Here is a 13,937-nt window from a genome sequence, read left to right as displayed (position 1 = left end):
TGGTAAGAATTTGCAAGAAAAAAAAAGGGATAAATCTTAAAACTATACATGAAATTTTAATTTGATCAAATTTTTATAAATTATTAATACAGTTATTGATATAATATCATTTTATATTTATATATTGTATACATAAATAATTATATTTATCTAATATTATTTATTTTTAAATGTGTATAATTAAATTAAAATTAAAATTTTAATTTAAAACACTCATGTATAATTATTTTTTATAATAAAGAATTGTAAGAGGCTAATTACCAAAAAAAAACACCAAAAGGCGAAAAAAACTGTATTTTGGTATTTTTCGCTTTTTCGCGGTATAAAAAGGGAACAAGAGCATGCTGGGGTCGAAAGGCCAATTTGGTAACAAAGAAAAAAAAAACATTTCGTTAAATTTAAATTAAACCAAACGAACGAGCGAACACTCACCGGTGGGAAAAAAGTTTAGAAGCAGTGAAGAAGAAGAAAGATCCATTCAGCAGTTGTTACTGTCTATATCTTTCATATAACCTCTTCCTTTCCGTTACTCTTTCCCTTTTTATATATACCAAATTCGTTATAACCTTCGCCACCACTCCAACCACCGCCACTTCCACCACCATCCCCGCCACTTTCTTTTCTTTTTCTTTTTTCAAAATCGTAATCTGAGCTTATTAAGCTTACGGTTGAGATCACTCTGTTTTCAGAGAGATTATTTTTCAAAGAAAAAAAAAGGGAATCTGAGGCTTTAATATTCAGTTTCTGCGTTTTTGCTTCGGATTCTTTTTATTTGTTGTTGTTTTCATAAATGGAAGTAACGGAGAATTGTTCGGTGAAAGTCGCCGTTCATATAAGGCCGTTAATCGCAGATGAACGAACTCAAGGTTGTAAAGAATGTGTTACTGTCACTAAAGGAAAGCCTCAGGTACTCTGTTTATTAGCTAATTTGGAGCATTATTTATTTTTCTTTTTCTTTTTTTCTAGTTTTCGGCTTTAGTGATTACTTTTCTTTAATTATAACAGTTTTGTTTATTTCAACGATTTTTGTTTAGGATACTGTTTTCTTCATATTTGCATGCAGAGCTTGAATAAAATTTCTTTAGATTTTTTTTTTGGATACCGACGTAAGTGAAGATTGATCGATGAAATTTGTCAGATTACTAAAACATATCATGAAACTGTAGTTATTTAAGTGTAGAAGGCTTTGGTAAAGAACAGGTTTATTTTGAGTAGTATTATATATTTATGTATAGTTGGCTCCACTGTATTTAATAAAAAAAAATTCAGCTGGAAAAACACAGTAAAAGTTAAAGGTGGTAATGCTTAATTGATTTATGATTTAATTATTTTTTAGTTTATTACTTATTACCTGGAATGATTTTTCTTATGTCCTTAGATTTGATGAAAGATAATTGATTTTGAGAAGCAAAGAATAATTTATTATTTTTGGCTCTGGCTGTAGGTGCAAATCGGGACGCATTCCTTTACATATGATCATGTTTATGGACATGGTGCTTCTCCATCGAGTTCCATGTTCGAAGAATGCGTTGCTCCTCTTGTTGATGGTTTGTTCCAAGGGTACAATGCTACTGTACTTGCTTATGGCCAGGTAATAATTTGTTCAATTGATATATGTGACCTACTTTAAGTTAAATAAGCTTTTTTGTATGCCTTGGTATTAATGTTCATGATTGATTTATGCAAATTTTGCAGACAGGATCTGGGAAAACATATACCATGGGGACAGCCATCAAAGATGATTCTGGTACAGGATTGATTCCTCAGGTTATGAATGCACTGTTCAAGAAAATTGAAACACTGAAGCATCAAACAGAATTCCAGCTACATGTTTCCTTCATAGAGGTAAAATTATTTCTTACCAGCTTGAGAATTCAATTGGAATATTTATGGAGTCACTCTAGAATATCTTTAATGAATCGAAAATATAGTTGGGCTATTGGTTTCATTTCTACATATTGCACATAATTTCCGAGGATTAACCTAATTTGTTGATGGTTTGAATATGAAGATCCTGAAAGAAGAAGTGAGGGATTTACTGGATTCTGAACCTCTAAGCAAACCTGTAACTCCTAATGGAAATGCCGCGAAAGTTACAGTTCCAGGAAGGCCACCCATACAAATTCGTGAATCGTCAAATGGAGTTATAACACTAGCTGGGTCCACTGAAGTTGCAGTCAGTATACTGCAAGAAATGGCTGCTTGCTTGGAACAAGGATCAATAAATAGGGCAACCGGGAGCACAAATATGAATAACCAGTCCAGGTAAACCTCTACCTGATTTTTTCCCCCATCACTCTCAAAAGGAATCTTTTATTTTTATTGATCAAAGTTGTTATAAGAAACATGAAGCATTTTGTTTTTTTCCCACTATTGAGCCGTTATATATTTGTGAGGCTAATAGTGAGTTTTATGTCACTGACGAGTTCAAAGAAATTATGGGTAGCGCTGAGGATGGTACCTTTGTGCAATTAGTACCTACACTATAATGCATAATAATTGCACTTCTTCCAAATTTCTAAGCAATCATACTAGAATAAAACAAGATTGTCCTTGCAGGCATTAATCAAATGGGCGGTACAATTTAGTTAAAATACTAAGTAACTAGTAAAGGAAGTACTGGTATCCTTACAAATTTGACATTTACAGTGTTCTTCTGATAATTAAATTATAATTTCTGATTCCTGAATAGTTATATGGTTCTGTGAGTGTGATTTCTATAACTTTTAGTTGCGAAAAAATTACTGTTCTTTTCCAAAAATTTTTAAGATAAAGTGGTTGATTGACATACCCTAGTCACTCGAGTAGAATTATTCATTTTGTAACCTACCTGCAAATGTTCATAATGTAATGACATGGGCTTCTATTCTGCATGATTTTAATAGTCGGTCCCATGCCATCTTCACAATCACGTTAGAACAAATGCACAAAATCCAATCAGTTTCTGCTGTTAATGACACTTCGGATGAAGATATGCGGGAAGAGTATTTATGTGCAAAGCTCCATTTGGTGGACCTTGCTGGATCTGAGCGAGCTAAAAGAACAGGTTCTGATGGTCTTCGGTTGAAAGAAGGTTTGTAAATATATTATAAACTTAAATACATGCTTCCTGAGTGTGATGCTGATTTTAAATGTTCATTTTTATTTTCATGAACAGGTATCCATATTAACAGAGGACTTCTTGCACTTGGCAATGTAATCAGTGCCCTTGGGGATGAAAAAAAGCGTAAAGAAGGTGTGCATGTTCCTTACCGAGACAGTAAACTGACTCGACTCTTGCAGGTAAGATTTATTTTGGGTTGATTCATGCAGCGGTAGTTTGAACGAGTGACATTTAGATAACCAAAAAGTGGACAGATTCCAAAGTTAATTTTATGGTAATATCTACTGTCTCAATTATCTCTTACTTTTACGAGGACGTCCTAAACTAAGAACAGTTTCCAACACAATTTAGCGTGATCATTCTGCCATATAGAATTTAGTATGTCAGATGCTTTTTTTAACTCATATGACATTGTTCTCGGTGGACAGTGTACATCATATTGTAACAATTTTTTTGCAAAGCTTTAGAGCTATGCTATCCAATCATCTTATTTTCCTTTTGCAACTATATTTATTAAATTGTGGCTGAATATATTCCTGTGATTTTTTTTTTTGAGGAAATTTATTCCTGTGAGTTGATACAGAAGTATCTTGGCTTTTGGTCCATGATATTAAATTAGGAATGTTATATGAACTATAAAAGTTATATTTAACTTCTTTCTCATTTTTATTTCTTTTTCAGGATTCACTTGGTGGAAACAGCAAAACGGTTATGATAGGTAAATCCCTAAACCTAAAGCATACTATATAACCTTGTTTTTAGAATATATTCTGTATGGATTTACATATATGAAGTCCTGTACACATCTTGATCATGCTATTTCTTACTTAAGATTGCCTTGTCTGCTTGCTTGTTAGGCCAATTATCATTGTTTACTATTTGTCAACCTTACTACCGCTATTAAAATCTAAAATGCAATGATCATATTCATATATTTTATGGGTTATGAATCTTTTCCCTTCCATTGTGTCGATTATATACTCTTGAAAAACCCGTATGTTTCTATTCCGCTTCAGGGTTCCTATTATCATGTTTTTTCATTCTTGATCTCTCTATTCTGTATCTTGCTTTTGGTAACATGTTAGTGATTATTCCTCAAAATCTTGATTTTGGTTGCTTATATTCTTTTATTCTCCGACTATGTATCATTGTAAATTTTTTATTTCTTTTCCAGCTTGTGTAAGTCCTGCAGACATCAATGCAGAGGAAAGTCTTAATACTCTGAAATATGCTAATCGTGCTCGCAATATCCAGAATAAGCCTGTTGTAAGTTTTCTAGGCTGTTTCTTCTGACTACTTTTGTTGTAATTCTATCCTATATGTGCTACTTCAGAAAACTGTTCAGGTTTTGAGTTCTGTATATTCTGATATGAAAAGTATTATTGCCCCTTCTCCCCTTACCTTTTCATTAAGGTTTTGGGTTGTATAATTTTTGTTAGATCATAGACGACCAGCTTAGGTAACCCGACAGGTTTGCATTTTTATTGTACAGGTGAATAGAGATTTAGTATCCAATGAGATGCAAAAAATGCGTCAGCAGCTACAGTACTTACAAGCAGAACTTTGTGCTCGAGGAGGGCCTACTTTAGACATACAGGTATTACCGTTACCTATGAAAGTACTGGATTATTAATCAATTTTTTCCCTGTGGAGATTTTACAATGACTGCATAAAATATCTCTTAAACAGACTCTCAAAGAAAGGATTACTTGGCTGGAGGCTACTAATGAGGATCTTCGTCGAGAACTTCATGAATACCGCAGCTTACGTGCTGTTGCAGAGTGTTGTGAAACCGGTGCTCAAGTATGTTGATGAATATGTAGTTGCTTTCTATCCCCCTTTTGTTTTTCTCATTCTTTGCAAATTGGTTAGAGTATGCTTTTAACTGGATCATATTCCTTGATAATAATTGAATATGTTAATTCGTATTTGTTTCATACTAAACTAACTTTCTTACATCAGAATTCTAGCTTGGTTGTTATATAACCATACTTTTATTCTACATCTCAGGAAAGCCGTTCATGTTTTGTAAAAATTGATGGACATAAGAGGGCCATTCAAAGTATGGACTTACCTGATTATCAAATGGATGAAGATCTTTCAGGTAGGCACTTATTCACTATTTGGTTGAATTGCATAATGTTGGAACTAAAAGGAATTGTCCTTTCACATGAACTTTTCATTTTCAATCTCATCTTGTGTTAATGCATTAGCACTAGACTATATTACTCTATAACATGAAAAATTCCTCTGGATCCTATGCTTCTTCAAAAAATACAGGTGCAATGTTACTAATGGGTAATTACTGATTTCTGCAGATGACAATCCTGGAGAAATTGATGAAGTAGCTAAAGAATTGGAGCACGCACTTCGAAGAAATAACATGGATAGAGAATTGAATGAGTTGAACAAGCGCTTGGAGCAGAAAGAGGTTTCCTTTATGCTTCTTGTTTTTTCTTGCAGACATATAAATTACCAATAAATGGACTGTAGTCTTGAAAGAGCATGTTTATTATTCCAATTGAGGTTCATGGTTGACAAGGAAATAAATGTTGATATCTCCTAGGTAGATTTCTTTTTCATGTTCTAGGCCTCGTGCAAGAGTTCAAAAGAGATCTTCATATTCTGTCTTTTGAATAATTTTTTAAGAAGCATTTGTCCTGCTCAAGAAGCTTTGGAAAGGCACTAGCATGCGTTTCTAACAAACATTTTCCTATCTTCTAAATAGACTTACATGTTTCTGGTAGATTACTGGCGGGAACTACATTGATCTTCTCGTGAACTAATTCAGTGAATTACTTCCTGTGCAGTCTGAGATGAAACTTGTTGGAGGAACTGATACTGAAGCACTAAAGCAGCACTTTCAGAAGAAAATCACGGAACTTGAGGAGGAAAAAAGAATTGTGCAGGTAATACGATCTTCAGTTTCTGTAGATTTATATGCCTTCTGCTCCAATGCTTAATTTTATATGACACAACCCCAGCAAGAAAGAGATTGTTTGTTAGCTGCAGTCGAGAACCGTGCTGCTAATTCTGACTCACAAATTCAAAAGGCGCAAGAGATCAATGTGCAGAAACTAAAAGCGCTTGAGGCACAGGTGGCATTATGATATCCAATCACTGTACTTCTATGAGAAAATATTGTTTTTAACTTCTAACATTTTATTCTATTACTTTTTTGTTTTTTTTTCCTCTTTCCAATTTCAGATTTCTGATCTCAAGAAGAAACAGGAAAACCAGGTTGAGCTCTTAAAGCAGAAACAGAGAAGTGATGAAGCAGCAAAACGGTTGCAAGCAGAAATACAGTACATTAAGGCTCAAAAAGTTCGTTTTTACCTGAGTGATATTTCTATGTGTACATCCATGCATTGTAGAATAAAATATCTTATTATTTTTTGAAACATGCCTCCTCTTTTTTGCAGGTTCAGTTACAGCACAAGATAAAACAAGAGGCAGAACAATTTCGACAATGGAAGGCCTATCGTGAAAAAGAGTTGTTGCAGGTGATTCACTTTTCATGAACAAAATATTCTAGTTCCAGCTTCCTTTCTCCTTTCTTTTCATGTATCTTAAATGCAGAAAGGGTTCATACCTCAAAAACAGATGTGTTTCACTACGAAATATGGTGAATCAAAAACTTGAGTTAGAAAGCAACTGAGCATGCATTAATTTGACTATTATTATCTAGATTTTATTGAAGTTTATGGTGAACAGGGTGCTTCCTTCCAATTCCAATAAAATGTTGCACAACTGTAACAAAGTTAACATCCTCCACTTCAAAACATTATGTTTCTCAATGAAGTACTTTATTATTAGGACCTTCACTAGGGACATCTTATTAGAATCTTTCTTGTCCACAAATGTTTCCAGCTTATCTAATCTTGCATTGTAATAGACACAGAACTATTTTTGTTGGTAAACTTTTCCTTCCAATGCTCTCAAAATTTTGGAAGGTAACTTCTTGCCAGTCATGCTTGCGTTTTGTATCCTATGTTTTATTTTGACATTTTACTTTTCTTGAACAGCTTAAAAAAGAGGGAAGGAGGAATGAGTATGAAAGGCATAAGCTTGAAGCCCTGAATCAACGCCAAAAGCAGGTAAAAGATCATGACAGAAATGATTAATGTTTGATGTTTTATTATTTCTTCGGTGTTTAAAAATGTTGGAATTCTGAGGTGTGATGAGTCAAGTTCCCAAGGGATTTCTCCCCTATATGTGAAACATTGTGACATTCTTTTTAGGCTACTTACACACCACTTAGTTGTCAAGGTTTTATCTGTTCAGTGACCAACCATCAAACTTCCTATTCCAGGTTCTTCAAAGGAAAACAGAAGAGGCGGCAATGGCTACCAAAAGGCTGAAAGAGTTGTTAGAGGCACGGAAATATTCTATACGTGACAACTCAGGTAAATTTACTTTGTGAAATTAATCTATTATTAATTCTTTATGTGATATTCTAATTGTTTGTTACCCCTTTCAGTTAATCACAATGGACATACACCAAATGGACAGGTAAATGATGTATGATTAAGCATTTTGTAAGCAAATTTGTTTATCTGGGTCAATAATACCTGATGAAATCTAGTAGCATGTTTATAATCCTGATTCAAAGTGACAGGAGTTCAAACCGTCGTTTAAAAAGATATTTTGGTTTTAAAGTTAAAGTAAATAAATTAAAATTATGCTTAGTGGTTAGTTTGTATTTTATTTTGCATCTGATCACAAAGGAACGGACTTTTTTAAGTTATCCTTGAGCTAGGGTTGATTTTGAGTTACTTTAGTTTCATAGCTAATATTGGCTGCTTTTCATTTCGATTTTTGTATCTTTAGAGCAATGAAAAATCTATGCAAAAGTGGCTTGATCATGAGCTAGAAGTAATGGTGAATGTACGTGAAGTTCGTTTTGCGTATGAGAAACAGATCCAAGTGTAAGTATCTATCGGTTTGCTTCTCTTACGTTCACTTATCCATTATAACCTTTCTTACAGTCTGATATTTAAATCATTATTTAGGCAAACTGCTCTGACAGAGGAGTTAACCTTATTGAAACAAGTGGATCAGTTGTCTTCAAATGGTGAAATTCCTCACAGAGTAAACAAAGGACATTCTAGGTAACTTATTCTGTATATTCTCTCAAAATATTTTCTGCAAGTATAGTGTAATAGGTAACTATGATGAGCTAATTATGGTTTCCAAAAAATAGATTGTTATCTATGTCACCAAATGCGAGAAAGGAAAGAATAGCCTCCCTTGAGAACATGCTCAGCATGTCTTCAAATGCACTCACAGCAATGGCTTCACAACTCTCGGAGGCAGAAGAAAGGGAACGTGGGTCGGTTGGTCGTGGGCGGTGGAATCAAGTACGCTCAATAAATGATGCAAAGAACTTGCTTCAATACTTGTTTAACACTACTGCAGAATCAAGGTGCACTTAGTGAAGTCCCAAATCTTTTCCATTTCATTTTTCTGGTTGAGGTCGCTGCGAGAAACATAAAATTGTGTTTTCTATTTTAGAGGTCATGAAGATTATGTCAAGTTTGAATGTTAATTTCCGTGGTAAACTGTATGACCAGGTGCCACTTGCGGGAGAAAGATTTGGAAATTAAGGACCTCAAACAGCAATTAAAGGATCTCACAGCTCTATTATGGCAAAGTGAGGCACAGAAAAAAGAGCTTGTGAAGGAGCAAATGATGAGGGAGCAAGCTGTTGCTATTGCCTTAGCTACATCAGCTTCGGTGAGATTATCATCTCTGCTGTCACCCATTTTTTTTTTATGTTTAATGCATTTTTATATTCTATTCCCATTTTTTAATAAATGGATTTCCACAGGGGAACTCTCGCAGTTCGTCTAAACACTTAGCCGATGATTTGAGTGGTCCGCTTTCACCAGTGTCACTGCCAGCCCCTAAGCAACTAAAATTTACACCTGGGTTTGTTAATGTATCTGTTAGAGACTCAGCAGCATTTCTAGATCAAACACGAAAGGTAAATTATCTCTGCTCGATTCAGTCTCGAGATTATTGTCTTTCTGCTTGATCATGAAATTAAAAATATTATCCATACAGATGGTACCAGTTGGACATTTATCAATGATGAAATTGACAACCAAGGGACAAACCGGAAAACTCTGGAGGTGGAAGAGAAGTCATCACCAATGGCTACTTCAATTTAGATGGAAATGGCAGAAACCATGGAAACTATCAGAATGGATCAAACACAGCGACGAAACCATCATGAGATCAAAGCCTCGTGCACTTGCTCTAACTGACCGGATATGATAAAAGCTTACGTTCACCATCTTCTTCATCATGTATATATACATCTTGACTGGCATAATGGATCTCCACGGCTTACCAAGAAAATAAACCCAGGTAATCCCCTTTTGTTGTTTAATTCTCTGTTCACACAATAATAAACATCGAAACTTTTCGTTGCTTTTCCGACCACCGAGTGTAAACACCCAACAAAACCATGCAATTGAAAATTATCGGATTTCGTATATAATTCTTTGATCTTCCGTCAATGCAGGCATGTTGTAAATAGGGAAGAGGCTGGTCTTCCTGGATGTGTCTAAACAATGAAGCTTATGCAACCGTAGTGTGATGGTAAAGGTCTTTTGTGATTTCATTCATATATTTTTCCATTGTTTGTAGTTTTCTCTGCTTTATTTGTTTATTCTTTATCATGAAAAATGGAATGTCTTTTTTGTACGATTGATCGAATTTTTATTTTTTCTGTGTATAATAGTTACAGCATTTTTATTATGTGCCCAAGTGTTAAAAGGTTTATAGAAGTTTAACACTTTGACATGTACGATTATTTGTGTATAATTACTATTCCTTTTTCAGTGTTTAGTTGTTTTCCAAATGTCGTGTAATTGTGTTGTATCTAAGTGTTATTAGATCAAAGAACCAGATTGTTGCTGATTTCAGTAATTCTGGATTACAAAGCACCTTATTAATGACACCTTTTTCTAGCATATAAATCTTATTACCATTTAATTTATTTTTTTGCAACTAAATTGCTCGCTTACGATAATAAAAGAAACTAGTCCAATCAAGTATTTTTAACTAAGGTTTTCAAAATTAGATTAGGAATTGAATTAGTCTCAATTTCAATCGGTCTATTAGCTTTCTCTAGATTACTATTTTGATGATAACTGTAAAAAAAAGTCAGTATTTAAAAAAATTTAAAACACATTAATTATGCAAGTAAAAATAATGTAATAAAATTATAAAAAAAATTGACATAAAATCGTATTTAAAAAAAAAACTAGATTATGACATGTTTATGATGCAAGTAAAAAAATTAATGAAACAAATACATAAAAAAAATTACATGACAACCTATGTGAATTTGAATGATATAATAACAATTTAATTTGTTTTTCTAAGGCAAAGGCGTAAAAAGGGTATTTCCTTTTATATAATCAAGGGATCATTTAAAATTAAATTCAAACTCTTATTCTTCACAAATTAATGCTACTTTAAGTTCACATATTTTTTTGAATTTATAAAAGGCAAAAACATATAAATATTCTTAAAATAACATTTCTTATTTTGTAAAATAAAAAATTAGTAATTAATAATTAAATTGAGATGAAATTAACTCAATTAACCCTAGTATAGATATGAAAAATTGCTAATGCAGCCTTTCGTAAACATGGTATATAACCTTACCTCACGTATAATAATAGATAACATTGGATCGTCATATACAAAAACCTTGAATACCAACCACACAATAAAATCCCAATTTGCTTCCCTTCTTTGAAACATGCATAATCTTTTATGCATTTGCTATGAATGTCCAAAAGATGCCCTATCCTCCATCATTGCACTCTCCTTTATCTCTTGTATCATCTTCAACGCTTGCCACATCGCCGGCCTCTGCTCCGGCGACGTTAAGCTACAAACACTAGCAACTTCAGTCAACATCCCAAGCCAACGATATTCCCCTACATCATCTTCTCGTATCGTTCTAACCCATTCCAACAAGTCATGGGGCACGAGCACCGGATGTTGCGAGGGATGTTTACCTGTCAATAGCTCGAGTAAGAAGACGCCGAAAGCGTAAACATCGGATTTGGGAGTGAGCTTGCGGTTGGATTTTCGAATCTCGGGAGCTTTATAGGCTAAAGAATCGGGATCTTCGGTTGAAGAAGAATCTGCAAGGACAGCGAGGCAATAGTCGGTAAGGCAGGCTTCGAAATCAGTCCCGAGGAGCACGTTGGTGGATTTCAAGTTGCCGTGGACGAGCCTTGATGCTTGGTGGATGTAAGCAAGGCCTTGTGCTACATCTTCAGCTATCTTTAAACATGATGTCCAATGAAGTGGCTTTGCCCTTGTGGATCTTGAACCTGTTCATATTATAATCCCACATTAGTTACAAGCAATGAAAGTAAGTTAATAGCATCCAATAATCCCAAATTCAACTTTTCTTTTCGGAACTAAAGTATCCTTCATGTCCGTCCATGGAGATTAATTCTTTCAAGTGTACGTAACTACTCCTCCTAACAATATTATCTCTAAGGTTCGAACTTAAATTCTCAACTTCAACTTTCGAACTTTCTAATAATTCAATGTAGTAAGTAAGCAACTTTGGGTCATTCAGGGCATAGAGTTTAGAGTAGATTCAGGTCTAACTCAAAATTGAATTGTCGACTTTCTATGATCAAATTAAAAAAAGAGTTAGACTTAATTATCTAAACTAAATTTGATCATAAAAAATTGAAAACTCAAACTAGAGTTAGCACAAACCTAACCTAACTTGAATTCAAAACTATTCAAACCCAAAATGAATTCAATAAACGACCTGAATTGACCCTAACTTGAGGAGATAAAAATCTGAAATCATATAACTCTAAAACCTGAATCACTCAACCCAAACTTAGAAATTGGATCAAACAAAAATAACTTAAAAGTTTTAGTATTTAAATTGATGCCATCCAAATTAATCCAACAAGATTTGCCCAATTGAGATGTCTAGTTTGAGGACAATAATGTTCTAAAAGCTGCCAAGTTTTTTTTCTCAATATTTCCACTACTTTTTCCTCAATTCATTCAGAATCCAATGTGTATAAGTCCATAACATTACCCCACCATTAATCAAAACATCAACGTGTAAACAAAGGCCCCATTTTGATTATCATATTAACCCCCCAATAGAAAACCCTACACCATCAACATTAACTCAATGGGAAACTCGGCCATAACTCACTGAGTAAACCCCAAGTCCTAAAACTTACAAACAAAAAAGAAAAACAGTGAAATAAAATCTTACCATGAACAAGATTGAAAACACTTCCATTGGGTTGATAATCATAGATCACAAGTCTTTCACCTTTGGCTTGAAAATAAGCTCTAAGGGGCACTAAATTGGGATGTACCAACCCACCAACAGCCTCCATATGTTGTTCAAAAGCTTCACCGCCGGTCACCGCTGTTCTGCCAGCGTCCAATCTCTTCACCGTCAAAATCAATTGCCGATCAACCACTGCCTTATACGTAGTTGCCATTGTACCTCTCCCTAATAACTCGGCTGAAGCTCTCATTAACTGTTCTAAACTATAACCTTCAACTTCACCACCGACGAACACTAAATTCCCACTCTTTTTCAGCCTTTGAATTTCCGGCATCATTGTCTTCCTCTCCGGTGGTTCTCCGATATGGTTTCTCGAGTTTCCGGCATTTGAGTTTGTTACTTCCGGTGAAGCTATCGTTGTCGGCTTTGTCCCTTTCGAGTCCACTCTTTGTTTTTTAACCACAGCTAAAGCTAACAATACTGAAAATAAGATTAAAGCAATGCCGATGGTAAACCCAAGGACCACCCCAGTTCTCCGGTGACTCTTCTTCGGCGAAGAAGGCGGTGAAAGAACCATAACCCCACCGCCGCCGCCGCTTTGGGCCTCCGCACTTTGACCTAACGGACCGGATGCTGAAGGAGAACCGAAAAAAGGAGCACGTGAAGCACAAGCTTTATTGATAATCTCCCCACATAAATCAGGGTTCAATGAAAACGCCGTCGTATTGAACTTCGATAAAGTAGGCGTCACCGGTATTTTCCCGGTCAGATTGTTGCCGGAAACATTGAAAATGAGTAGAAAAGATTGGTTCAATGCCGGGACTGGTCCGTCAAATCGGTTCCATTCAAGCCGAAGGACATTCAACCGTTCCAAATCAGTTAAATTAGCCGGAATCGGACCGGTTAACTCATTATAAGAAAGATCAAGAGAAGTTATCCTATGAAGTAACAAGATCGACGGTGGGAAAGTACCGGAAAAATTATTATGACCTAAAAACAAGGATTTAAGGTTGTAAAGAGAGGACAAGTCAGGGATAGGACCTGAAAGTGAGTTGTTTCGTAAGCTAAGGACCCGAAGCTGGTCGAGCTTTGAGAGTGAGTTGGCGGGAAAAACACCGCGTAGGGCGGCGTTTTGGAGGATGTAACGGACAACACGGCCTTGGGCACATTTAACGCCACGCCATTGACAATAATCGAAGCGCTCATTGAGAGCGTAAAGCAACTTGTTATCGAGGTCAGCTTTGGACTTGAAAGAGAGGATCGAAACGGCGTCGGAGGAGAAGAGTAAACTGGTTTGTGGAGGGTAAGTTATAACAGGCCTAGAAAAACAGGGTACTGAAACCCAGATGAAGAAGAAGAAGAAGAGATGAAGTACAGGTTTGAACTTTGTTTTTGGCATTTTTTTTGGTAAAAATTTTGAACTTTTTTTTTTGAAAGTTTGAAGCTTTTGATTATTATTTTTATAGTCTGCATTTTGTTTTAATTGATTGTGAGAAATTCACGTGACTCAGACAAAATATCATTCTTTAG

General features: G+C 35.0%; 2 protein-coding genes across 2 annotated transcripts; one reads left to right on the top strand and one right to left on the bottom strand.

Moving 5' to 3' along the window:
• Window positions 1-347: 347 nt before the first annotated feature.
• Window positions 348-10,083, top strand: LOC107931679 (kinesin-like protein KIN-4A). The gene is made up of 26 exons (XM_016863615.2): window positions 348-907; window positions 1,445-1,591; window positions 1,696-1,845; window positions 2,012-2,265; window positions 2,886-3,073; window positions 3,158-3,282; window positions 3,785-3,821; window positions 4,278-4,369; window positions 4,596-4,700; window positions 4,793-4,906; window positions 5,114-5,207; window positions 5,422-5,534; window positions 5,914-6,012; window positions 6,088-6,201; window positions 6,311-6,427; window positions 6,526-6,606; window positions 7,129-7,200; window positions 7,416-7,509; window positions 7,584-7,615; window positions 7,934-8,031; window positions 8,116-8,214; window positions 8,307-8,528; window positions 8,677-8,839; window positions 8,934-9,089; window positions 9,170-9,475; window positions 9,633-10,083. Exons 1-25 carry the CDS (start codon window positions 791-793, stop codon window positions 9,380-9,382), a joined length of 3,096 nt encoding a protein of 1,031 aa, XP_016719104.2. The 5' UTR covers window positions 348-790; the 3' UTR covers window positions 9,383-9,475; window positions 9,633-10,083.
• A 673-nt stretch (window positions 10,084-10,756) lies between these two features.
• On the bottom strand, window positions 10,757-13,937 carry LOC107931694 (probable inactive receptor kinase At5g67200). Its single transcript, XM_016863633.2, has 2 exons — window positions 12,387-13,937; window positions 10,757-11,463 (listed from the first exon to the last, which is right to left on the bottom strand). Exons 1-2 carry the CDS (start codon window positions 13,804-13,806, stop codon window positions 10,904-10,906), a joined length of 1,980 nt encoding a protein of 659 aa, XP_016719122.2. The 5' UTR covers window positions 13,807-13,937; the 3' UTR covers window positions 10,757-10,903.

This window comes from Gossypium hirsutum, chromosome A02 (assembly GCF_007990345.1).
Source record: "Gossypium hirsutum isolate 1008001.06 chromosome A02, Gossypium_hirsutum_v2.1, whole genome shotgun sequence".
In the NCBI taxonomy this organism is placed as follows: Eukaryota; Viridiplantae; Streptophyta; class Magnoliopsida; order Malvales; family Malvaceae; genus Gossypium; species Gossypium hirsutum.
This window is presented reverse-complemented; position numbering and strand designations above follow the sequence as displayed.

Bases quoted from the DNA above. Each gene is read 5' to 3' on its own strand.
- LOC107931679 (XM_016863615.2), top strand. From the start codon at position 791: ATGGAAGTAACGGAGAATTGTTCGGTGAAAGTCGCCGTTCATATAAGG. The intron at 4,907-5,113 runs GTATGTTGATGA...TCTACATCTCAG, and splicing joins GTTGTGAAACCGGTGCTCAA to GAAAGCCGTTCATGTTTTGT. The intron at 8,215-8,306 runs GTAACTTATTCT...TCCAAAAAATAG, and splicing joins GTAAACAAAGGACATTCTAG to ATTGTTATCTATGTCACCAA.
- LOC107931694 (XM_016863633.2), bottom strand. From the start codon at position 13,806: ATGCCAAAAACAAAGTTCAAACCTGTACTTCATCTCTTCTTCTTCTTC. The intron at 11,464-12,386 runs GTAAGATTTTAT...TAATATGAACAG, and splicing joins TGTTTTCAATCTTGTTCATG to GTTCAAGATCCACAAGGGCA.